General features: G+C 45.4%; 1 protein-coding gene across 8 annotated transcripts; it reads right to left on the bottom strand.

The window, feature by feature from the left end:
• Nucleotides 1-1,225: 1,225 nt before the first annotated feature.
• On the bottom strand, nucleotides 1,226-24,546 carry Zcchc8 (zinc finger CCHC-type containing 8). 8 transcript variants are annotated; one of them, NM_001400968.1, is given in 14 exon segments: nucleotides 1,226-3,907; nucleotides 4,824-4,941; nucleotides 5,306-5,392; nucleotides 6,226-6,344; nucleotides 8,956-9,098; nucleotides 9,988-10,130; nucleotides 10,576-10,636; nucleotides 11,203-11,268; nucleotides 11,387-11,490; nucleotides 17,184-17,261; nucleotides 17,695-17,800; nucleotides 19,959-20,033; nucleotides 22,975-23,017; nucleotides 24,321-24,545. In NM_001400968.1, coding segments are annotated over 14 exon segments (2,088 nt in total). In that variant the 5' UTR covers nucleotides 24,526-24,545; the 3' UTR covers nucleotides 1,226-3,167.
• Between the last annotated feature and the right edge of the window lie 257 nt (nucleotides 24,547-24,803).

The raw sequence follows: 24,803 nt of genomic DNA, 5'->3' as shown, positions 1-24,803 counted from the left end.
GCATATACGCACAGGCGCGCGCGCACACACACACACTAAAAATGTGAATTTAAAAGAACTCAGGAAAAACCCCAAAGCAAAGTGGAGAACTTTCAGGTTCAACAGCCAGGATCCACAAGCTCTAGCAAAGAGCTTGAAAATCCAGTTATGTAGGAGGGAGCCTGTGGTACCCAGACACAAGCTGTTCGAAGACAGCAAAGGCAGACTTAAAGTCCAGGCAGCGCCTTCTTCCCACTTCCTTGCTCACGAAAATGAGAGCGGGCCTTGTTGTAGCAACCCGAGGTACATTTCACATGACAAACATCCCCACCCTGCTCCTACGTCTACCGGGGAGTGTCTGGGTATGACCTCACTTGCCCACACCTGGAGACCTGTCACTGCACTGACAAGTCCGAACAATCCCTCCTCCTCACCCAGCAACCTCCATTCCTTCAAACATGCTTTATTTTACTGTGTGTACAAGCAGCACAGTGTGCATGGGAAGGTCAGAGCTCCACTTGGCTTTCTTTCTTCCCACCATGTGAATGCCGAGGACCAAAGTCGAGTTTCAGCAGCAGCGGCACACACCTTTATCCCGTGAGCCATCTTGCTGGCCCTCCTTTCTTTCACTGTGTATTTGGTCTGCAGTGTCCTCCTCCCTGATACTTTGAGGACTGGTTCTGGAATTTTCTCTTGCTAGCCAGCTCTGGCCTCCCATCAGTAGTTAAGCCAACTGTTTTCTATTGCTATATGCTGCTTTGGGCTGGGACCCACGAAGCACAGTGACTTCTAACATCTTTCTTCCCGGGACAGGGTCTTGGCCTACGACTTGTCTTCTCACCTCAGTCTTCCAGTGCTGAGATCACAAGCAGGGACCGCCACTCCCGGCTCATTACTTCCTTCTCTTTACCGAAAGTGTGCCCGTGGTTCATGTCAACTACTTTTCTTCCTGGTCCTGGGGATCAAACCTAGGACCTCGTACACGTCAGGTACAATTCCAGGCCCTAAGTAATTAAAAAAACAAAAGGATCCCAGTTCCTGAGAAACCAATGCTTTTGTAGAGTTTCTCACGGGGAAACAGGGCAGTGGATAAACTTCTGGATTCAGGGCTCGAGAGATGGCTGAGCTGTTTGCAGCTTTCAAGGAGGATCCAGTGCCTTCTTCTGGGCTGCAAGGGAACCTGAACTTATACATATATACACATAATTAAAAGCATGAAAATAGATACTAAAAAAAGGAACTTGGATACAGAGGCAAGAGATCTGAATTTATTTACAGCTAGGCATCTATGTCTTAGACATTCGTTTAAAAACAACAAAAACAAAAAGAAGAGGCAATACCTAGTCGATAAAGAAAAAATGGTATAATCTATAGCTTAACAGAGTATGTATGTGCTGGAAATGACTGTTTCAATATTCAGCAGATACCGGCAATACAGTATTAAAAGAAACACTTTTTTTTCCCTTTCCTTTAGCAGTACCTCATGTAGCTCAGGCTAACTGAATCTGCTATGTCACCAACGCTGGTCCTGATCCACCAGCCTGCCTCCCAAGGGCTAGGATTCCAGGCATAAGCCACCAGACAGGGCTAAACAATAATTCCTGATTTAGAAATCTAAAGTCTCTAGTGGAAGTTTGACACTTCCAGAATCCCGTAGGTCTCCGGGCGGGGAAGTGGTGTGGTTGGTGGTATTTGCCTAGCACACGTACAATGTTCTGGGTGGCTCCTGAGCTGCTGGGAAGGGTAGTGCACACCCGTCACCAGGAATCAGGAAGACGAACAAGTTCAATGTCACCTTCAGGCTGGCCCATTGGGTAAAGGTGCTTGATGAGGACATACATTGACAAGAGAACATAACATGGACCCCCCACGCATTGTCTTCTAACATCCGTACCCATGCCAAGGAATGCCCCCCACCCCCATAAATGTTTTTGAAAAAGAACCATGTCATCTTGCCTGCAACCTCAGCAGTAGGTAGCATCAGGAAGATTGTGAATGAGGCCAGCCTAGGCTACACAGCAATGTACCATCTCACTGGAAAAACACCGAGAGGTAAGAAAGCGTGTTTAATGTTGATAGGGTCCCCTATCTGTGTCTCCACGCCCTCCCTTCCTTGTCTTGGGCTTCCTAGGAAGACTGCTGCTTTCCCACAGTTACAGCATCATGGAAACCCTGTGAGGAATGCACTGAAAACTCAGGTGACAAAGAAGCTGCCAGCCCTTAACACTGTATCCTGGCGCGGCCTTATCCTTCCCTTTTGCGCCCTCTGTTGGCCTGGGAGCAGCTTACTCTGACTAAGTTGTAACTCATGATCTCCCTGTGTTCCAAAACTTGACCTGGCAGAGACTCAGAGCGCCCAGAGCAGGGTCCCGCTTCCGTAGGACAGTCACACTCAGTACGGGTCTGGTCTATTTTCGAGCTGGAATCCACAATATTACTGTGTACGAAGGCTAGCTGACCTCCATTTTCCCCCCAAAGTAATTAGACAATTCTGTTTCTATATTATTATATGTAAGGCTGGAATCCACTTACAGCAGCCAAACATGCAGTTTCACTGCAACCACATAATTTTCAGCCAAGTTTAGAAGAACAATTTTAACTGTGAGTCATAGCTACCCAAAGTCTTGGTTCATGTGTAAGAAAACTAATTTATTAAACCTCTGTACGCAAAGGTGAGCACACCTTTATTGGAAGCATATTTGAATAATTAAATTACAAAAAGTAAAAGTGTTATTAAAATTCATGCATGAAAATCTTACAAAAATACCCCAAGCAGGATAAAGCTGCTCAGCCCTGATTATTCTCATTTGGTTGTGGAAATTGAAATGTGAATTTAAAATTGTTAGGATTTTCTTTTAAAAAGTGATATATTAAGCTTATATATACAGGATAATAGCAAAATGTAGAAACAATTTACAAAAAGACATTAAAAAAAAACCTCACTCTTGACAGACACTCACGATAAGACAAGCATCTGTGACCCAGCTCCCGCACGCCCCGGTTGTTGTCAGTGAGAATACAGCAGCAAGCTCACAGGCCCAGTCTTTCATTAGGTAAAACAGGCTTGAGCTGACATCAGTTACACACGGGCAGATTCTGAAAGGGGAGGACAAATGGGTCACCTGGTCCCGGTCTGGTGGGACAGGCAGGGCTGCAGATCACTTGGCAGCCAGTGCTACGGCAGGGGCTCACTCAGAAGTCTTCTTGTTTTTCTGCTGATTTCGGGGTGAATTCTTTAACAGGTTTCTTATCCTGAGGTACATTCCGGTGGATTCAGCCATGTTCTCAAACTCAAAGGGTGTTATTCCATGAGCAAACTTGCTCATGTCAGGTACTGGGCTATGGGTTTTTGAGGCTGTCGGAGGCCGGGTGTCCAAATGGTTGCCTCCGTTGCTAATGTTCAACACACCGCCATTGTCAAGAAGACCATCTCCAGGGTCCCCCTCTGCGGAGACGCCCTCTTCTTTCTGAGAGAGCACTGCTGCCTCGGCGGCTGGGCTGCAGGAGGGCTCAGGCAAGGCTGTGTCAGGCTCGGCCAGCACTGGCTTTTCCAGGGCCCTTCCTTCTGGGACACGGAGGTCAAACTCGTTTGGACAAGGGGAGGAGGCCACTGAGTTTCCAGTTAAAGGTGTGTCCATGGGAACATCGGAGTCACTGTTCGCTCCCTCGGCCTGCTGGAGGGCTGCCCAGATCTGCCTCTGCTGCTCTTCAAGCTCCTCCAGTGTCAGGGCATCCTCATCCACGCCTGAGGCTGTGGGTCGCGGCTGGGGAGAGTCACTGGGAGTCAGTGGCGGGGTTCCCTTAGGGAGTGGAGGAGTGAAGAGAGGTGGAGGTGTTCCCTGTGGCAGAGGAGGAGGTGTGCCAGGAGGCAATGGTGGTTGAAACTGAAATGCTTTGCTGCTCTGAGAACCAGGTGGAATCTCTATATCTGAAACAGGAAAGACACTTTAGAAGTCACAGCATTTCATACAAACTTATTATTGGAACTTAAGGGGATCCAGAGATAGAATGGCCATAACACCCATCTTTGAAAAGGCAGAAAAGGGTTGTAAGTGCCAGGACTCAGATGGCCAGCCTGGGCTACCGTCTCAAAGTCCAGGAAAAGGGAAAAACAGCAGACTGTCAGACCCCATGACCATGCCTGGATCTTGGGGCTCAGGAATGTGTATCAAACCCTTGGAAAGCTACCCTGTACCCTCTGTGGTTTCAGATGGAGGAGACATGAGTCATGGAGAGAAGGAGTCCTAGGGAGGCTGCAGAAAAGAGGAAGCCTGCTCTTAACTGCAGAGTCCCTTCTTTTGCCCTAATCCTAGACACTGGGCTCCAAGAGGTGGACAGTAGATTCTCCTGTCAGGACCACAATGATGCTGGTTGAACACAGGTTCCATGGGAGGACATGGAGGGATAAAGGGATAAAACAGTGTGTCAGAGGGCAAGAATTTGCCCAATTTTAAGTTTTCAGGAGTACACAGCTTCTGGGAGGGAACTGAGTTCTAGGACCAATATGCCTACAAAAACAACTGCCCAGAGGCTCTACTGGTCTTCAAACAGGAGCTCCTAGAAGTGTGCATGCCCAGTTGCTGCTTGTCCAGAGTGATGCCCCACCAGAGGAGCCAGATGAATGTGACACTGTGGGTGCCTGAGCCTGCCAAATTCAGGAACTTGGCTGGCTGATCCCTCTGCCTCTCCTACTGAGTGCAGCTTCCAATTTAGGCTTTACCAGCCGCAGTGGAGATGCTCTAATAGCTAGGGGTTGGGGAGCTAAGCATGGGGGAGCCTCCTCCTTAGAGACCCAGGAGGATACAGGCTAGCCTTGCCTTCTCAAAGCAGACCCACAGACTTACCTGAGTCAAGCTCCATGTCAGCAGGGGAGGCTGCTGCGCTGCCCTCCCTCCGCTGCTTCTTTGGACTGTTAGGGCTGGACTGAGAGGAAGACCGCTTGCTGCTCGACTTCACGCTTGGCTAATGGAGTAACCAGTAAGGACACCAGTTACACAGGGCGGACAGAGAACCTCTACCCATACTTAAACCAGTCTACAGCCACACAATTGCTATTGGCCTCTTGATTAATCAGAAATCAGTGCTTATGATATAAACCAAAAGGAACAGCAATGATCCATAAAACCTCACCATTACAATGTTTACCAACTACACCCTTAAAACCTGTGTTCAGAGGCTGGGAATGTACAATTCAGTGGTAAGTGCTTGCTTGCCTAGCACATCTAAGTCCTAGGTTCAATTCCCAACATCACACACACACACACACACACACACACACACACACACACACACACACACACACACACACACACACACGTCAATTTACCGACTGGATGTTAGAATTAAGGTAACTGGCAAACACATCCTTCTGTTGACACGCCTGCATTGGTATGGAACCGAACATTCTCCATTCCTGATGTGGAAGAAAGAAGGATGAGTGGGATCTGGGAACATCGTCTCTGAGATTTTTGCTCCTAGCCCTCAGGAAGATGAGGCATAGAGGCTGCTGCAAATCCCAGGCCAGACTGGGCTACACAGTGACTTCAAGGTTTTCCTATGCTGTAGTAAAAGTCTCCAATTCAAAACAAATTACCAGTAACACCCCACCCCCAAACCGAAGCGTCACAGTGAACCCCACTGTCTGCTATGCAAGCTAGGAAACGGTAAAGGAAACTGAAGACTCTCTGGAAGAGTCAAACGGAACACCAGTGCATTAAAAACAGCTCAAACAAAGCCCAAACTTGCACCACCACCAAAGCACCACTGTTTAACTCTGAAACACGGGCGGAAGCTGGGCGGCATACCACACTGAGTGTGAGACAGCTCCTCTCAGAGAAGTCTACCACAGAGAAAACCAAGGAAACAGATGGAGGAGCCCCACAGCACCTACCTGGTCAGGTTAAGCAGAGACTTTTAGTTAAAGAAATACCTGTAAAACTTACAAGACTACCTATAAGACTGCTCCAGACAATTTCACAGTCTCAAAATTTCATAGTGGTTTTTTATTTTTTTTAAAGATTTATTTATTTGAATACTCTGTCACTTTCTTCAGACACACCAGAAGAGGGCATCAGATCCCATTACAGATGGTTGTGAGCCACCATGTGGTTGCTGGGAATTGAACTCAGGACCTCTGGAAGAGCAGTCAGTGCTCCTAACCACTGAGCCATCTCTCTCTAGCCCTATGTAACAATCTTTAATGTAATTATCACACTTCAAAAGAAAAAATTTAAAATGTATACTTACATCTGGAATACCTCTGGGAGTAGATATGTTAAAACCTGGATAGTTTACCAATTTTGAGAGATCATAAGTAACATTTTTATTCTGTATTTCTCCAGTTTCTGTTTCCCCATCAGCATCATCTATTAGAAGTCAGAGAAAATTTGAACACGGTTAGACACTAAACATGTCCCTCCCCTACTCAACCCACATAGGGCAGTACTGTATCAGAATTAGTATGGAAACAACTAATTGTCATTTTCCTGAACCATTACAACTTCAAATAGGCTCTGAGCATCACAATCTATGACCCCAATATTTAGGGGGCTGAGGCAGGTGTTGAAGGCCAGTTTTAACTCACAAGTTCCAGGCCAGCCTGGAATACAGATTGTCTCAAAAGAATAAAAAGGGCTGGAGAGATGGCTCAGCAGTTAAGAGCACTGACTGCTTGTCCAGAGGTCCTGAGTTCAAATCCCAGCAACCACATGGTGGCTCACAGCCATCTGTAATGGGATCTGATGCCCTCTTCTGGTGTGTCTGAAGACAGCTATAGTGTATTCTATTTATAATAAATAATTTATAAAAAAAAAAAAATAAAAAAGATTCAGCTGGGTGGTGGTGGCACATGCTTTTAATCCCAGCACAGAAGGCAGAGAGACAGGTAAGATGGAGTCTAGCCTGATTTATGTTGTAAGTTCCTGGATAGCCAAGACTACAAAGAGAAACTCTGTCTTGAAAACCAAACTAACTAAAACAAAACAAAAAAAATTTTTTTATTATGAAAAATTTTAAACTTCAGTCATACTCAGCCTTGGAAAGAGCTTTGTAGGAGTGCCCGGCCACCACAGAGGGCTGTTGCAGGGCAGTATGGCGGCCTCACCCCACACCCTCCCTTAGACCTCCTGGTTCTTTGTAATTATTTTACTTATTTACATCCCACAAGTTGCCCCTTCCTGTCCCCCCTCCCTGAATTTATCAGCCCATTTCCCCTGTGCCCCTCACTCCAGAGGATGCTCCCCCACCCACCTCCACCTCTTTCCCACCAGCATCCCTCTTCCCTGGGGCATCCAGTTTCAACAGGATTAAGCCCTTCCTCTCCCACTGAGGCCAGATAAGACAGGCCTCTCTACTCAATGTGCCCAGGGGGCATCAACTGGCCCACGTATGCTCCTTGGCTGGTGGCTCAGTGTCTGGGAGCTCTGAGAGTGCTGTGTTAGTTGACACTGTTGTTCCTATGGGGCTGTAATCCCCTCCAGGTTCCCGATCCTAATCAAACAGTTGACCATAAGTGTCTGCATTCGTTTTGGTCAGCCGCTGGTAAATGTTTGTGCCATGGTGTGTGTGTGTGTGTGTGTGTGTGTGTGTGTGTGTGTGTGTGTGTGTGTGTTTGGTCAGCCGCTGGTAAATGTTTGTGCCATGGGGTGTGTGTGTGTGTGTGTGTGTGTGTGTGTGTGTGTGAGTGAGTAATCTGCTAAATTAGCTCTCTCCATCCACCATGTAGATCCTGAGAAACAAAGCTCAGGTCATTAGGCACAGCAGGAAGTGCCTGCTCCCACTGAGCCACTTCTCTGGCCCCTTTGCTTTTGAGGCAGGCATGGTCTTGTATGTTATTTGTGCCAAGTAGCTACACCCAGTCAATTCTGTCTCTGCCTCCCATCACTGTGGGAGTGCTGTCTGTCTCTGGCCATTGACAGGACTATGTTCCCAATAGAAAGGCTCCTGCTCTGGCTGCGGTGGTCATAGATCAAACTGAGATAGCAATTCAATATTTCTTTTTCTCCCTGTCTCTCTTCTCATTTTTCGAGCCAGAGTTTCTCTATGTAGCCCTGGCTCTCCTGGAATTCACTTTGTAGACCAGGCTGCTAGCCTCGAACTCAGAGATTTGTCTGCCTCTGCCTCCTGAGTGCTGGAGGTGTAAAGCCATGAAAGGTGTAAGCCAATACTTTCTGGCCTGAGGCCTGAGGCCTGATTGATCGTCCTTCCTTTCCTCCTTTCTTTCTTTTTCGGTAAAGACTTATTATTTTATATATGTGAGTACACTGCAGCTGTCTTCAGACACACCAGCAGAGGGCATCAGATCCCATTACAGACGGTTATGAGTCACTATGTGGTTAATGTGAGTTGAACTCAGGACCTCTGGAAGAGCAGTCAGTGTTCTTAACCGCTGAGCCATTTCTCTAGCCCCCTGATATTTCTTTTTAATTAACAAAAAATTATTACTGCAAGTGGATACTGTGGGTGTGCTACGAGACGTAACTGGAGGTCAAAGGACAACTGTGTCGAGAACCTTCTTTCCTTCTCGATGCCAACTGCGCACAGCAACCACCCTTCCACACTGAGCCACCTCCCTATCCCTACCTGATACTATTTCTTCTTTTCTTTCTTCTAAACATAGGGTCTTGCTATGTAGCTTAGGCAGGCTGGCCTGGTACCCTCCGACCTCAGCCTCCTGAGTGCTAGGATAACACATGTGTACCACCACATCCAGCTCAGCTACCTGGTAATTCCATACGCTCTATGAAGCTTTAGTTCCTTCCCTGTCAGACACAAAATGTCATCAAACAGGCCAGCCACTCCTGTCATTAGACAGGGTTTTGCTAGAGACTAAGCTGGCTTCAAACTCAGTGAGATCAATCTGCTTCCCCCTCCTGGATGATGGCTGAAAGGCCTGGCTAATAATCTTAGTTAACTGGGGGTTGGGGGAGTGGGAGACAGGCTCCTGTAAGCTGCCTTCCCTGTCCTAACATACTATACCATTTCCATCATAGAGTGCAAGTCCTGAAGTCTCCAATTCAGCCTCCTTGAGCCAGCCTGGTGGGTAGCCCAGCTGGCGCATCCGGTAGATGAAAGGGGGAAGACTCTTGTCTGTCACACCCAGTGCATCTTGAAGTTCCTCACTAAGTAAAAATAAAGAGGAGGAAAGATGAGGGATTTCTATTTGCATGAAAGCATTTTGGCATCTTTCATTTTCTAAAGACTTACTATCATTTTTAATGTGTATGAGTATTTGTGCTTGCGCGTATGTCCGTCCAGCACATGTATGCCTGGTGCCCACAGAGGGCAGGAGAGGCCATCGGATCCATGGGAGCTGGCTTACAGACAGGGTTCTGAGTCATCTTGGACACTAGGAAGCCAACCTGGGTCCTCGGGCAGAGGAGCCAGTGCTCTCAGCTTCCAAGCATGCTCTCAAGCCTGCCCTGTATTTTCCTTAGGACAGGGCTTTCACTCTGTAGCCCAGGCTCATTTAGAAGTCATGGGGTCGGGCTGGAGAGATGGCTCAGTGGTTAAGAGCACTGACTGCTCTTCCAGAGGTCCTGAGTTCAAATCCCAGCAACCACATGGTGGCTCACAACCATCTGTAATGGGATGCTCTCTTCTCAAGTGTCTGAAGAGAACCACAGTGTTCATATAAATAAAATAAATAAATCTTTAGAAGTCATGGGGTCTGTCCTGCCTCAACTCTCAGGCCCTGGGATCACAGGCATGAGAAGAGCCACCATGTCTGGCTAAAGCATTTCTGTCCCATATTACATAGCATGAAGTATGATATAAACCAAGCACACTGGGTTGGGGATTTAGCTCAGTGGTAGAGCGCTTGCCTAGGAAGCGCAAGGCCCTGGGTTCGGTCCCCAGCTCAGAAAAAAAGAACCAAAAAAACCAAAAAAACAAAAAAACAAAAAAAAAAAAAACCAAAAAAACAAGCACACGACAAACCTTTGATAGGTGGCTTAGAATGAAGGGATGCATTCTGTCAGACATGTTATACATGTTATAGCATGCGTGTACCTAATAACTCCTGGCTTGAATCTTCCAAATCTCTCTTCTACTTCTTCTGCATGGTAGCGCTGCTGAAAACTCTGACTGTTCGCCTCGCCACAGGCGTCCATGTACTCCTTTCTCTTCTCACTTATTCGAGCAGCATTCCGAGGCTAAATCACAATAATGTTTGAAAAGAATGGTATCAAGCAATTTAGAAATATCTCAGAAACTTACTAAGAATGCTCACTTTTAAAAATATAAACACAAAATATTGCTTTAGTTTTAATGTATACTATACACACAAAGGTGGGCAGACATTCTTGAAAAGCAAGCAAGAAGAAACAGTCACTTTAATTTTTATTATTTTAGTGTTATCAGAACCTACATTTTAACTTTTTAAAATATGTCTAAAAATTAACTCATCCTTCACCTCAAACACAGAATGTTATTTTCTTTAAAACACCCAGTGTCTTAGAATATAAACACAAGTTTGGAAAGATGAAGCACAAATGAGTGTAGCACAGGAAGTGCATGCACATTACCCAGAGCCACACATGCACACAAAATGGCCACCAGCCAGCTTTTGCTCAGTGACTTCTGCTTATGAATGTTTACCATTGGGCACTCCTTCATCTGGTGCTCTTCAGAACCACAGTTGAAACAGTGAGGCTTCGGCCTATTAGGTCAGAACACAAAACAGAAGAGAAATCCAAAGATTCTCATAATGTCAGTGACAACAGAAAAGCAAATCAGTACACCCTAGATGCCAGTGGAGAGCCAGGGAAGCAGAAGGCGAGACGCGCGGCATCGGCAACTGCCAAGCACAGCCCAGTGTCCTGTTCCCAGTCACATAAGCAGCACGTGTAGTCTTTTAGCCAAGAACCAGCCTGCTCAGTATGTGACCTCTCAACTTTGCTCAGTGATCAGTAACAGAAGAACCAAAGCAAACAGAGCATCCTGTCCTTCAGTTAACGGGAAGAAGGCAGATGGTTCTAAGACCGTAACCACACTGACAGCAATAATGACTTCCTTCCACCCTCCCAGGCACTGGGCCTGAATTCCAAGAACTGGATGATCAATTTAAACATTTAACACATGTCTCCAGATATCAGGATTCTAGGTCAATGTAAAATTCATATCAAACCAGCAATAGAGCAAATTAACTTTTAAGAGCTGATAAAGAGATTACGGTTCTGGTATTAGAAAACAAAGAATAAAACAAGACAACGCCCCCACACGAACCTTTTCGCCTTTACTTGCATTTCTTGCCCTTCTAGAGAAACAATGTGGCTGAAGACTTGCTGGTACCTTTAGTGAATTTTATTAAGGAATAGTTATCATAGTCTGCAAACTTTGGTAAGCTTTTTTTAAAAGGTGAACTTAGTGGCAAGATGCATAAAGGATCTTCATTCACTATGTAGGATACTTGGGGATTTCCCATCCTTCCGTAAGCTGAGGGTTTTCATTTAGTAGCGGTTGCCCCAATTTATCAAGGCAAAAATTAGTAAAATACAGGACACTTCCTACAACCTGCAGAAAACAAGTCAAAAAATATCGCTATTTAAGTAGAAAAAAAAGACATTAAGTAACGTAAGTCTACGATAACGTACGTTTATGATTACCCATTAAGTTTGATTCTACATGAGGCTGTGAGAAATGAGCCCTAACCATTAGCTGGACTCCATGTGCAAATAAAGTGACACCTGAGCTGCTGCAGAACCATCAGCACACAGACCACGCTGCTCACACCGAAGTGTGACACAGGTCCCTCCAGCACCTCCTATGTCTGCAGCAAGACCGTCACAGCCTGCGTCTGCTGTTTCAAGTCCCTTGATTCCCATGTACTTGGTCTACCACCCAAGTTTTTTTTTTTTTTTTTTTTTGGTTCTTTTTTTTTTTTTTCGGAGCTGGGGACCAAACCCAGGGCCTTGCGCTTCCTAGGTAAGCGCTCTACCACTGAGCTAAATCCCCAGCCCCACCACCCAAGTTTTTGTAGTCGTTTCATACAGATGGGTTAGGAATACAACACAAGGAATAGTCATGCTCCCTGTACCTGACTGAATAAATGTACACACGCACATGCACACACAAGTCAGATGCAGACAGAGTGACACTCAGGCTGAACACTTCAGCACAGAGACATTTTCCTGTGAACAACTCCCCAGTCTCTCGTGTCAACTGCACATTCAGGCTTCTTTACCTCCAAAATGCCTGTTAGTGTTAGCCCCGAGGCAGGATTTGATTAAGGTTCGGATGTTGTATTTGGAAGTTTATTTTTGTCTCTACTATCTAGAACACACGTCTCCCATCCTTAAATGCCACTGCCAGTGTCTCTGGAACACTTCCAGTAATGCTTCATTCCTACCAGCACGCTAGCTGCTTGAAGAAGCTGCTAGGGAGACTGCGGCTGGGTCCTTTGGGCATCTGCCAATCCTCACCTCTCGCGCTGGCAGCGGGTACTGCACAACTGCTTCTTCCCTTTTAGAGGTATCTTCCATTCTAATATGGCCTGCAGGACGCCACGCTCAGGTCCGCTCTACAGGCGGAACCTTTTGTTGCTGCCTAGGTCCCCTCTTCTCCCCATCTTCTATGGATTGGCAGGCCATATGGTTGGTCAGTTAGCCTCCTCCCCACTCTCCCATCGTACCCGACTCACTCACACCTAGGCTATGAGATATAATTTCTATGCTGATGACCCCACAAAGTAAAGTTCTGATCCCTGAGCTCCAGTTTTGGATATTCTAAGGCCAACATGATACCTCTTTCTAGATATGTAAGGTGTCTCAAACTCACCTATTTAAAATGGCACTGGAAGCTGGGTATAGTGACACCTGCCTGCAATCCCAACACTTGAGAGGCTGAGACAGGAGGACCACAGTTCAAAGCCAGCTTGGGATACACTGCAAGACTCTGTCTTTAAAACAACAACAACAAAACCCAAATAGATAAGTAAATTAAAAAAACAAACAAAACCAACAATTCCTAGCCCCCTCTAAACCTGCCCCTCTCCCATTCTCCTTGGCCAGGGCCTGAGCTCTTCTGATTGTTCTTCCTGGGTTCTTTTTTTTTTTTTCTTTCTTTTCTTTTCGGAGCTGGGGACGGAACCCAGGGCCTTGCGCTTCCTAGGCAAGCGCTCTACCACTGAGCTAAATCCCCAACCCCTCTTCCTGGGTTCTTTATTCTACAGCTAATTCATGGACACATTAGACTGGCCTTATTGCAAATACATCCAGGTTTCAGCACACATCACCATCCCTACCACAATGGTCTGCTACTGTTTTCTCTTGTCTGAGGCTGACACCAGCTTTCTAACTGACTACAGACCCTCCCAGGGGACAACTACTTTCCATAAAAGAACCTGGTTCTTTCAATAAAGACACAGCATGTCACGTTTTTACTTATGACCCTTAAATGGCTTTTAGACTATAACCTGAAGTCTTCATCAAGATGTAGATCAACTGTTCTGTCACCTACTGGTGAGTCTCAGAGCTTTCAATGTGTTTCCTTCTTAGTAAGATGGCAATAGCACTCTCAGTACTTGGCTGAATCCTGGCTGCTGGTATCGATTTCCCTTTCCTACTTCTTGAGCCCTCTTTGCTCAGAACACACCCTCACATTCTCCCTCAGTTCATGGAGACCATGGTCCACACAGACAGTCACTAACAAGTCACTACACAACTCTCCCACCGCCCCGACTGCTCTGGATATTGAATTTAGGGCTGTCTAAATTAGAATGTCTTTCTAATTCAGGGCAATTGAGTGTGCCAGCAGGGAACTTGCTTCTTTCCTTATTCTGAGACAGAACTTCACTAAACTGCCCAGGCTACCGTGAATCACTCTGCAGCCTTAAACTTTCAACCTTCCTGTCCCAGCCTCCCATGCAGCTAGCACCTCACTTTCTCCCTCTTCTGTCTCTACTCAAGAATTGAACCCAGAGCCTCATGTGATAAGCAAGCACATAATGGCCTATATCCTAACCTTACTTTTCTTAGGATTTCAACCTTCACCCACTGACCTGCTTCACTGAACAAGAGTCGGCCCTGACCCTTTCTTTTCATTGCTGTCTCTTAAACCTCTCTGTTCCTGGCACAAAGCAGCACTCAGAAAACACCAGAATGTCTAAAGCCTAAAGAGATAACTGTAAAACTCTTGTTTAAAACAAGCAGTACGGGGTTGGGGATTTAGCTCAGTGGTAGAGCGCTTGCCTAGCAACCGCAAGGCCCTGGGTTCGGTCCCCAGCTCTGAAAAAAAGAAAAAAAAAAACAAACAAAAAAACAAAAAAAAAAAACAAGCAGTACTTTAATCTCATAGCCTTTGAGATGGAAGAGAATTAAACAAACAAACAAACAAACAAACAAACAAACCAAAAACCTAGGCTGGAGAGATGGCTCAGCGGTTAAGAGCACCCGACTGCTCTTCCAGAGGTTATGAGTTCAATTCCCAGCAACCACATGGTGGCTCACAGCCATCTGTAAAGAGATCCGATGCCCTCTTCTGGTGTATCTGAAGACAGCTACAGTGTGTACTTATATATAATAAATAAATAAATCTTTAAAAAAAAAAAAAAAAAAAAAAAAAAAAAAAAAAAAAAGAGTTCAATTCCGGGGTTGGGGATTTAGCTCAGTGGTAGAGCGCTTGCCTAGGAAGCGCAAGGCCCTGGGTTCGGTCCCCAGCTTCGAAAAGAAAAGAAAAAAAAAAAAAAAAAAAAGAAGAAGTATAAAGAAAAAAAAAAGTATAAAGAAAAAAAAAAAAGAGTTCAATTCCCAGCAACCACACAGTGGCTCACAACCATCTGTAATGGGATCTGATGCCCACTTCTGGTGTGTCTGAAGACAGCAACAGTGTACTCATATAAATAAAATAAATTAATAAATAAATCTTAAAAAAAAAAAAATCCTTAAGCTGGGCAGTGGTAGCACTCAAGAGGCAGAGGCGGGTGGATCTCTGTGGGTTCCGGGGAAGGATGGTTTACAAAATGAGTTCTAGGGGCTGGGGATTTAGCTCAGTGGTAGAGCGCTTGCCTAGCATGCGCAAGGCCCTGGGTTCGGTCCCCAGCTCCGAAAAAAAGAACCAAAATAAATAAATAAACAAAATGAGTTCCAGTACAGCCAAGGCTACACAGAAACCCTGTCTCAAAAAAAAAAAAAAAAAATCTGAAAACTCAAGGTGGCAGATTCAGCACTGGACTACAGAGTGAGTCCTTGTCCCATGAAACAGACACCGCACTGCTGAGGTGGCTCACGCAGAGGCTGGGGACCCACGGGGAAGGAGAAGCAGCACCAACTCCAGCCAACAGCCCTCTGCCCGTCACATGCACACAAATACATTTAAAAAGAAAAAGGAAACCAACATCACACACAAGAACAAGAGATAGGAACCTTAAAAATATTCTTGGGGGTTGGGGATTTAGCTCAGCGGTAGAGCGCTTGCCTAGCATGCGCAAGGCCCTGGGTTCGGTCCCCAGCTCCGAAAAAAAGAAAAAACAAACAAAAATATTCTTGAAAGCATCCCTAATTTTTATCTCCTTCAAATAACATGAACGTTCGTCTTGTCTGATGCAAGTTTCTGATTTTGTTGCTGTGTTTTCTAGACAAGCAGACACGTAGTCTGGCTGTGCCTGAAGTAAGAGATATGCTTTCCCTGCCTCCCAGGGCCTGGCACTAAAGATGTGCACCACTATTGCCTGGTGGGAATTTCTGACTTTTTTTTTTTTTTAAAGATTTATTCATTTATTATATATAAGTACACTGTAGCTATCCTCAAATACACCAGAAGAGGGCATCGGATCTCTTTACAGATGGTTGTGAGCCACCATGTGGTTGCTGGGAACTGAACTCAGGACCTCTGGAAGAGCAGTCGGGTGCTCTCAACCGCTGAGCCATCTCTCCAGCCCAATTTCTGACTTTTTAAAGATTCATTTTGCTTTGGATTATGTGTGTGAGCATCTGTGGGGATGTGGCCTACGTGCCTGTCATTGGGTACGCCAAAGGTGTTGAGTTCCCTGAAGCCAGAGCTTTATGTGGTTGTGAGGCACCTAGTGTAAGCGCAGGGAATCAAACTCAGATCTTCTACACTCTCTCTGGAGGAGGAAGGGGGAAGAGCAGGGGAAACAGGACGACGATGATGGTGATGGTGATGGTGATGGTGATGATGGTGATGGTGATGGTGGTGATGATGGTGATGGTGGTGATGGTGGTGATGGTGATGATGGTGGTGATGGTGATGGTGGTGATGATGGTGGTGATGGTGATGATGGTGATGGTGATGATGGTGATGGTGGTGATGGTGATGATGGTGATGGTGATGATGGTGGTGATGGTGATGGTGGTGATGATGATGGTGATGGTGATGATGGTGATGATGGTGATGGTGGTGATGGTGATGGTGGTGATGATGATGGTGGTGATGATGATGACAGAGCTAGCAACTCACACGTGCTAGGGAAGTGCCCTGCCCCTAAGCTCTATGTCCAGCCTAGCCTTTTCCCCTTTCCTTTCTGCCTTTGCCTCTGGGTTCTAAGATTACAAGTAGAAGTCACCAAGGCCAGCTCCCAGCCCAGCTTTCTGACTCAAAGCTAAAAAGTACCTTCTTGTATTTAATTCCACCACTAAACCTATTTTGCCAGGGATGCTAAGAAGCAGGACATATAACAACTACAATCAAATCTGCAGAGATGCAACATCCCTCTCAAGTTTTGTCCTGAGACTTGTGGCTCTTCATTATCTCTGTAAAACTGGGGTACGTTATCAGAGGGCATACTTTATAAGCAGAAGAACTAGTAGTCACCCTTTTGAGAATATGCTGCAAAAATAGTTTGATACTAATGAACTTTGCAAAGGAACTGGATGGCCTAAATACAGGCTCTCCTTGTTAAGCTCTCCTTTGACCATAACCAGGCTTACTGATGTCCTCAACTTCTAACATGCGATGTTACACCAGCTCCTCCTCTCCGCTTCCTCTGGATGAAAGCTTTCCAAGCTCAGTCAATGTTTTCAAGGCAAACATGAAGAGGCCATCAGGACCAACACAAACTCTTGTGAATAAAGCGTCCTGTGTCCTCAGGACAGAGTGCAGCAGTCACTCAAGAGAAAGTGACATTAGAGGAGGACAGTGACCCTCCTGCTTTACAGAGAGGCAGTGGCACGCCTATTGTTACGCCACCCAACTGAAAACACACAGGAGCCATACATCTGGAAAGTTCCAAAGAGCGAGCCCAAACTTACACTAAAAGCTTCCTTGTTGTTTTTAATGGCACACGATTCTTCCACTTTACGGTCCTCTTCCAACATAACACTGGATGGCTAAGGCCAAGAAACAGGCATCACCAAGTGTCACAAGAGGAATACTTTGACTTTCAAACTTTAGAAATCCCAACCCTTTTCCTCCACCTACTAACATACATAAATCAGACATCCTGAGTATCAGAAGGAAGGATACTGTGAACTATCAATCCTTCAATCAAATCAAGGCAGACTTGAAACAAATACTAGTCAATACCGATAACCTCATAGACTTCAAATCTTTAAAACATGTTCATTAAATCAAAAATAACATTAAATCCAGGCAAGGCAGCACACCAGAACCAATCCCAGCCAGGTGGAGGCACTGGTTAAGACTTCTGAGAAAGATGCCAATGCACAACCTTCACTATTTTGGTTTTGACTCAAGGAAATTTCTAGTGTAATAGCAGCTGACAGCAAAGAGCATAGGCACTGAGCCTCAGGCTTAAAATACCTGGGGTAAAAGGCTGAAGGAAGTCTTTTCCACGTCATTTTTTTGCTGTTCCTCAAATCGTTTTACTAAGTTTGATACAAACTCCTCTATTTCTTGGTGGTATTGCCTGTAGGAGAGGGCAGATGGATAGATGATTAGAACCTGGGTAGAGCGAGACATCAGCAGACTCAGGTCCTGTGCATTACTGTAAGAAGTCACATCTCAACTTCAGTTTTTCATGTTTGTCACATTTCCTAACATGACTTTGTAACTCGGAATGCTACTCTTTAGAAACACAACCACTGCTGCATTAACAGCGTGATTCTGATAATCTACTGGTGTCTGGCATAGAACCTTAGTCAAACAGTTCTGAGAGTAAGAAGACTTTATTTATAAATTTCCTGTACTTTTGTTTGGCTGGGTTGGTTTTTCCAGACAGAGTTTCTCTGTGTAGCTCTGGCTATCATGTCCTTAATTCTTGACAGGCACTGGATGCAAATGACTCAAAAACCAAAGGAAAGGCCTGGCACGGTTGTCTGCGCCTGCAATCCCAGCCTCCGGCAAGCAGAGGTGGGAGGACAGCTACAGATTTCAGGCCGGCAGGGGCTACCAGAAGTCCTGTTCAGAAAACAAAAGACAAACAACAAAAACCACCCAAAGAGTTACATGATAAAAAGCCTCCTTCCTACTTTCTCCTCACTATTTCTGCCATACAGGGACAACTTCTAGACTTTCAATGCACATATAAGAAAATTCACATTTCACTTCAAAACTAGAAAAGGCCCAACCAAAATACTTTAGCAAACAAAGAAAAAAAAGAAGAAAAGTGAAAAATGTCTACTCTGTCTAGCTGTCCAGGTCAAGAATCACACTAATCGGACAGATATTCTGGAGTGCTCCCTTTGGGAGGTGCAAACAAAGCCCTGGTTTTGCTGTGTTGGAATGAGACAGCCAGGGTACTACCTCAGATGAACTTGGCCTCTCAGGTGTTTTCTAGCTGTAACATTCTAAGATTCTGCAAGCTAAGTAACAGACGAATGGTACCGAAGTTAGAGCATTAAAAGCTAATTAATGAAAAGGTAACTAAAACCATTAACACCTTTCTAATCTAGGGGACCACAGGTCCAGGGGTGCCTAGCATCACTGCTGCTGCACTCACCATCCAGTATTCCTAGCTCCAAAGCCTTGGATTCTCCTCCTGGACTGAAGCAGGCGACAGGCCTGGACCCTACTCCTTTATCTTCTTGTCCGCAGCCAGTGCATGGGACAATAAGAGGAACAAGTGACTCAGGAGGGCAGGCCACGGCAGAAGTACGCTGAGCCCTGCACTCAGGCATGCCATGGGCTTGCAGTAGTCAAGTTCTGCTATAGACCCACAATCACCACATGACAGCCAGTATGGAAAACTTATGCACATGTGAGAGCAGGGACAACTAAACCTTGCTACTATAGTGGTATTAGTGTTCTTTCTTTTTTTATATATAATTTTTTTCCCCCAGAGCTGGGGACCGAACCCAGGGCCTTGCGGTTGCTAGGCAAGCGCTCTACCGCTGAGCCAAATCCCCAAACCCCGGTATTAGTATTCTTCTGAGATGCTACTTCCTGGCCTCTCATGGTGCCACTTAAGGACCTGAGAGGTAAATACCATAGGCACACACTGCCCTTCAGTGAGAAAATTAAGGTACGGTAAGTTTAACCAGTTCACAGATGTCAGAGTCCAGACTCAAACTCAGGTCGAAACTACTCTCTCTCATACCTGAACTCAAAAAACCAACTTAAATAATAAAGATGAGGGCGAGTCCTTGAGAGGGCTTAGCAGGTTAAGGTGCCTGCGGCCGAGTCGGACTCCTGAGTTCAAGGCCCTGAACCCATAGGGAAGCAAAGAACTGACTCCCACAAGCTGACCTCGGACCACCTACCTGCGCCATGGTATGTGCACACTACTCACATAAAAACACACAAGAGAAAGGAAAAGAAGAAATAGGGGCTGGAGAGATGGCTCCATGGTTAAGAGCGTTGGTTGCTCTTCCAGAGGATCGGGGTTCAATTCCCAACACACAAAAAGCATTGTACAAGTATTTGTAATGCCAGCTTCTGGGGATCTGATGCCTTTTTTTTGGCCTCCACAGACACCAGGCATACATATAATGCACGTAAATATTTGCAGGTGAAGCAACCATATACATTAAAAACTGGAGGAATAAAGATGGCACGAACAGTGTATTTACAGAATTCAGTTTCAGAAAACACACGAACTCATATTTAAGAAACAGAAAACCACTTACTTTGAAATAGCATTGTTCATAAAGAGAATTTGTAATAACGGTCCATCTATCTTAGTATTGCTCACCAGTATGCCACTAGAACAGAAGTTAAACAAGATCTTAGAAGACGTTAAAGTACACGCATCGCTCGCTCTTACAAGCACTTGAGTGTGGCTGCAACTATTCTTTGCTGAGACAAACTCTTAATCGCCTCTGCCTGCCTCACGCTTGGGACTCTTCTACTTCAGCCTCCCAGTCCTGGGGTCACAGGTTAGACCACCACACAAACCTAACGTTTGTAGCTCCTAAGCACTAAAGATCATATACTATTCTGCAAATTAGCCCAGGATGGCTGAAGACGCAGCCCGTGGTGCAGAGCTTGCTTATCACAGGAGCTCCAGTCCCCACCCGTTCTGCTGTCTTCCCTGCAATCCCTGCGCTGGGTTCAGTGTCTGGAAGTACACATGGACATGTGGACACATGGACATGTGGACATGTGGCAGTCAGAAGGGACTTCAGGGCGTCTTTCTCTACTGCTCTTTACCTTTGTTTTCTATGATAGGGCTTCTCGCCCAATCTCATGCTTGCTGATTGGCTAGACCAGTCAGCTTGGAGCTTACTGATTGGCTAGATCCGTTAGCTCCAGGATTTCCCTCCACCTCTGCAGGACTGGGAATGCAGGATCAATTTGGCACCCTTTTCCTTGGGTTCTAGGGATTAGAAACTCTGGCTTTACAGCAAACACTTCAACCAGTTAGCTATCTCCTCAAGCCCTACAAACTGTCTGTCTGTGTCTCTGTCTGTGTCTCTGTCTCTCTTCCTTTCTTTCCGAAACAGGGTTTCACTATGTAGCCCTGACATTCACAATGTAGACAAGGCTTGGCTTTGAAGTCACAGGGATCTTACTGCCTCTGTTTCTCGAGTGGTCATTAACAGGCCGCACCATACCTGGTCCAGAAATCGCCTCAACATTAAAAAAATGTTTTCGGGCTGGAGAGATGGCTCAGTGGTTAAGAGCACCCGACTGCTCTTCCAGAGGTCATGAGTTCAATTCCCAGCAACCACATGGTGGCTCACAACCATCTGTAATGGGATCTGATGCCCCCTTCTGGTGTATCTGAAGACAGCTACAGTGTGCTTATATATAATAAATAAAATAAATCTTTAAAAAAAAAATGTTTTCGATTCTCTTTGTCCTTCTCTTCTCTGCCCTCTTCCTCTCTGTCCCTATCCCTTTTCTCCCCATCCTCTCTTCCCCCCCACATGCCCATGGTCTGCCTCCTTTTCTCAAATTTTCTACTCTTCTCTCATTAAACCTCTCCACGAGGAAAAAAAAAATGTTTTCATACATTTACACACACACCCCATAAGTTAATCTTTTGGTTTCTCTAACTAGTGTCTAGTTTCCTTACAAATTAGGAGACTAGGGAAGAGAACAGACAAGCAGGTTACACGAATATACGTCTAAACATTTTCAAGTATGTTTGGCTTGGATGTATAAAAGAAAACTAAACACTTCATAAATAAATGAACTTTTATTTTATTTTATTTTAGACTCCTGGGGGCCAAAGCAAACTGCTTTAACTATTACTATCCAAGATTCACAAAATGTGGCAGTTACAAGCAGTACTGCTCCCAGTTTAAGGCCAGTATAGGCGAGAGTGAGTTCTAGGTAAGCCTGAGCTCAGCTGACACAGTGGCTCAGGTGAGAGTCAGCTTCCTGTCATTACCAAGACTTACAAGGATCAAAAGTTCAGGGGGCTGGGGATTTAGCTCAGTGGTAGAGCGCTTACCTAGGAAGCGCAAGGCCCTGGGTTCGGTCCCCAGCTCCGAAAAAAAGAACCAAAAAAAAAAAAAAAAAGTTCAGATCCTCAGAGCCACACAATGAGTTCCAGCATCCTAGGGCTCCCTGAGACCCTACCTGGAATTATGGTCACAGCCTAGCCAGTACACGGATGAACAACAAAACTGCCCAGTTCCAAAGCCTGAAAATACTTCAACTGGACACAACCCCCTATGCGGAATACCAGCACCTGGGAAGTTAAGGCAGAAGGCATGCTAGGAGTGTGAGAGCTGGCTGGACTATACAGACCCCGCTGAAAGAAAGAAAAAGGGGGAGGAAGGAAAGGATGTGGAAAGAAAGAGGAAAAAAGTAAGAACCAAGTGCTCTAGGTAAATCAGTACTGCAGGCCTGCGGTGGGGGCACGTGCTTTAATCCCAGCACTCAGAAGAGGCAGCTGGGTTTGAGAGCAGCCTGCTATCTATAAAGTGAGTTTCATGCAAAGACTGGAGTTCAAGGCTACAAAGTAAAATCCTGACTCAAAAAATAAAATTAATTAATTAATTAATTAATTTAGTGACTTGTTAAAATTCCAAGAGACACCAACATAGTGTAATTGTTATGACCAGATATCTGAATACAGGTCTACATTCTGTACTTTCTCAAAAGCACATTACCTTTCCTTCTAAAGTGCTGTCTGTACCTTCCCAGACTTGGCCCCAAGGTGAACCAGTGGAGGCAGGAGGATCCTCCTGACCTATACTGTAACCTGAGACCAGTTTAGGCTACAAAGAGACTGTCTCAGCCAAACAGAAAAATGCTATACCTTGCACTGTCTATAATTGTAAAATATTTAATTATTAAATATTTTTGCAAATATGTAATAAAAATATTTAATGCTAGTGTGGTTACCCATATCTGTAATCCCAGCACTTTCAAGGAAGACAAACGGGGACCAATAAGGTTAAGATACGGTGAATTTCTGGCTAGTCTGGGTTACTAGGTGAGAAACACTGTCTCAGTAAACACACCCCTGGGCAAAAAAAAAAAAAAGTCAACCAACCACCTCCATTAAGTCTACTTAACCCACTTACCAGAATTCCTTTATACTCAGAAGTCAACAATAAAGAACCCTTACTGAGTTCTTCATGGTATTCTGAATATACCAACATCCCACAAACACTTTTTACAAAGATGCTGTCACTAAAGAGATGAACAGCAAAGGGGCATCTTAGGTGTCATTTCAAGATCTCATACCTGGGTCTTGTCAGAATGTTCAACTTTCTTTTAAGTTCTTGATGTTATTACTGGTTAAGGAATATCAGTCCTCAGGATGTACAATTAGGCAGGTCATAAAATCCAGCCACTAAAACGTTCACTTTTGATATCCAAATGTTATAAATGTAAAGAAGGACCTGTAAGCATTTTGAGGGGAGACACACTGGGTACATGTTTCGCCGAGGACAGGACAACTGGACCTAAACATTAAAACGATATTCATCCCTTTGAACATGTAAGACATGATCCCTGAAGTTCAGAAACAGTCTAAGAGATCAACCAAAAATTTCAGTTAGATCGTGGTGTTCTGGGAACAAGCTAAAGCAATCACTTAAGAAAAATTTCCATCGTCAAAGCAAAATGGTAAATTATAAAGGCAATATAGCAAAATGTTAACAAGAATGTGAGAGTACACTTATGGATAGGAAATGCACAATCTTTCCAACTCTCTAGCGTTGTAAAAGTTTTCAGGGGTTGGGGATTTAGCTCAGTGGTAGAGCACTTGCCTAGCAAGCTCAAGGCCCTGGGTTCGGTCCCCAGCTCCGAACAAAAAAAGAAAAAAGAAAAAAGAAAAAAAAAAGTTTTCAAAGTGTCACGGGAAAATAGTATCATGAAAAAAAAAAATCAGACTTTAACTTCGAAAGTTGACACGTCAAACATGCTCAGGATTCAGGATAAATTTTAAAAGTAAAGTTACCTGAACTAAAACGACCTAAGAACGGAAATTAGCATACCAGCAAATCCACATACGTTATAATCATGTTAAGAAAGTCGAAGGGAACTTTGGCGCGTTTTTCCCAGAGCACTTCGATGCGAGTTAGCTCAAGAAATGTAAAACTAATCTCGACAATTAACCAAGTCTCTTTGCATGCTAACTCTTTAAGGCCCCCGATTCTGCATCAGAGTGGGCACTCAGCTTTTGCCCCTCCACAAATATCCCATTCCGCGGCTGCGATACCCGCATCTTCAAACACACATCTACACTAGTCTCTGCTTGAGCTTGGCACGCAAAGACAGAAAATACGGTGACCTCAAAGACTGGGAGAGAAGTGTTTCCAATCTAACAGTTATGGTTCTGGAGTCACCCAGGAGAGCAGCTTTGAGCTGGGGGGCCAGGTTGGTCTGCACAGGAAGATTCTCACAAGCAAGGGTTTGGGCGCAGGCCCCGGTTGCAACCGGACCGAGACTTCCCGCCCGCCAGCCGGCAGGGCCGCGGGAGAAATGACTTAGAATGCGGATTCTCTTGGAATTTCCGCCGCGCCCCCGCCCGCCGCCGCACAGACCCCAAGTGCCAGGTGATAGGGCCCAACAAGCCGGAAGGATATTCTCGGCGCGGAGTTGCTCGATGGTTTCCTCACAGCGCCGAAGCTGCTCCTGCAGTTCCGCGTCACCCACCCCATTCTCATCGTCGTCGTCGTCTTCCTCCTCGTCGTCCTTGAAGCGGGTGTGAACGGGCTTCGGGGTCGACTCCTCTTGAGGATCAAACGCCTCGAATAGCTCTAGGTCGCCAAAATCCACACCGGCCGCCATTTTGGATTGTGGGAAAGATTCGAGGGCAGGGTGCGAAGGTTGTAGGGCAGCACCGCTCTCCCTAGAGGCTTTTCTCCACACACAGGCCTCCAAAGCCGTCTAGGGGCGGGACCTGGCCGGAGACTACAACTCCCAGAATGCCAAGGCCTCCCTCATGCCTCCTTCCGACTGGGTCCTGGAGCGTGGCATCCTGGGATATGTGGTTTCTAAGCGACTGGTCTCATTGTTTGCATTGCACACTGGGATTGAACCTTTTTAAAACGGTTCCGAATGAGTTA

Source organism: Rattus norvegicus, chromosome 12, assembly GCF_021556685.1.
Source record: "Rattus norvegicus strain SHRSP/BbbUtx chromosome 12, alternate assembly SHRSP_T2T, whole genome shotgun sequence".
NCBI lineage: Eukaryota > Metazoa > Chordata > Mammalia > Rodentia > Muridae > Rattus > Rattus norvegicus.
Note: the sequence above shows the minus strand (reverse complement) of the source record. Positions and strands in the feature narration are given on the sequence as shown.

Excerpts from the sequence above, each read along its gene's own strand:
- Zcchc8 (XM_087578040.1), bottom strand. The coding sequence starts at position 24,525 with ATGGCGGCCGGTGTGGATTTTGGCGACCTAGAGCTATTCGAGGCGTTT. Across the intron at positions 17,801-22,974 it reads AACATTCTGACAAGACCCAG|GCAATACCACCAAGAAATAG; the intron begins GTATGAGATCTT and ends CCTCTCCTACAG. Across the intron at positions 6,345-8,955 it reads TGCACTCTATGATGGAAATG|ATGATGCTGATGGGGAAACA; the intron begins GTATAGTATGTT and ends GACTTCTAATAG.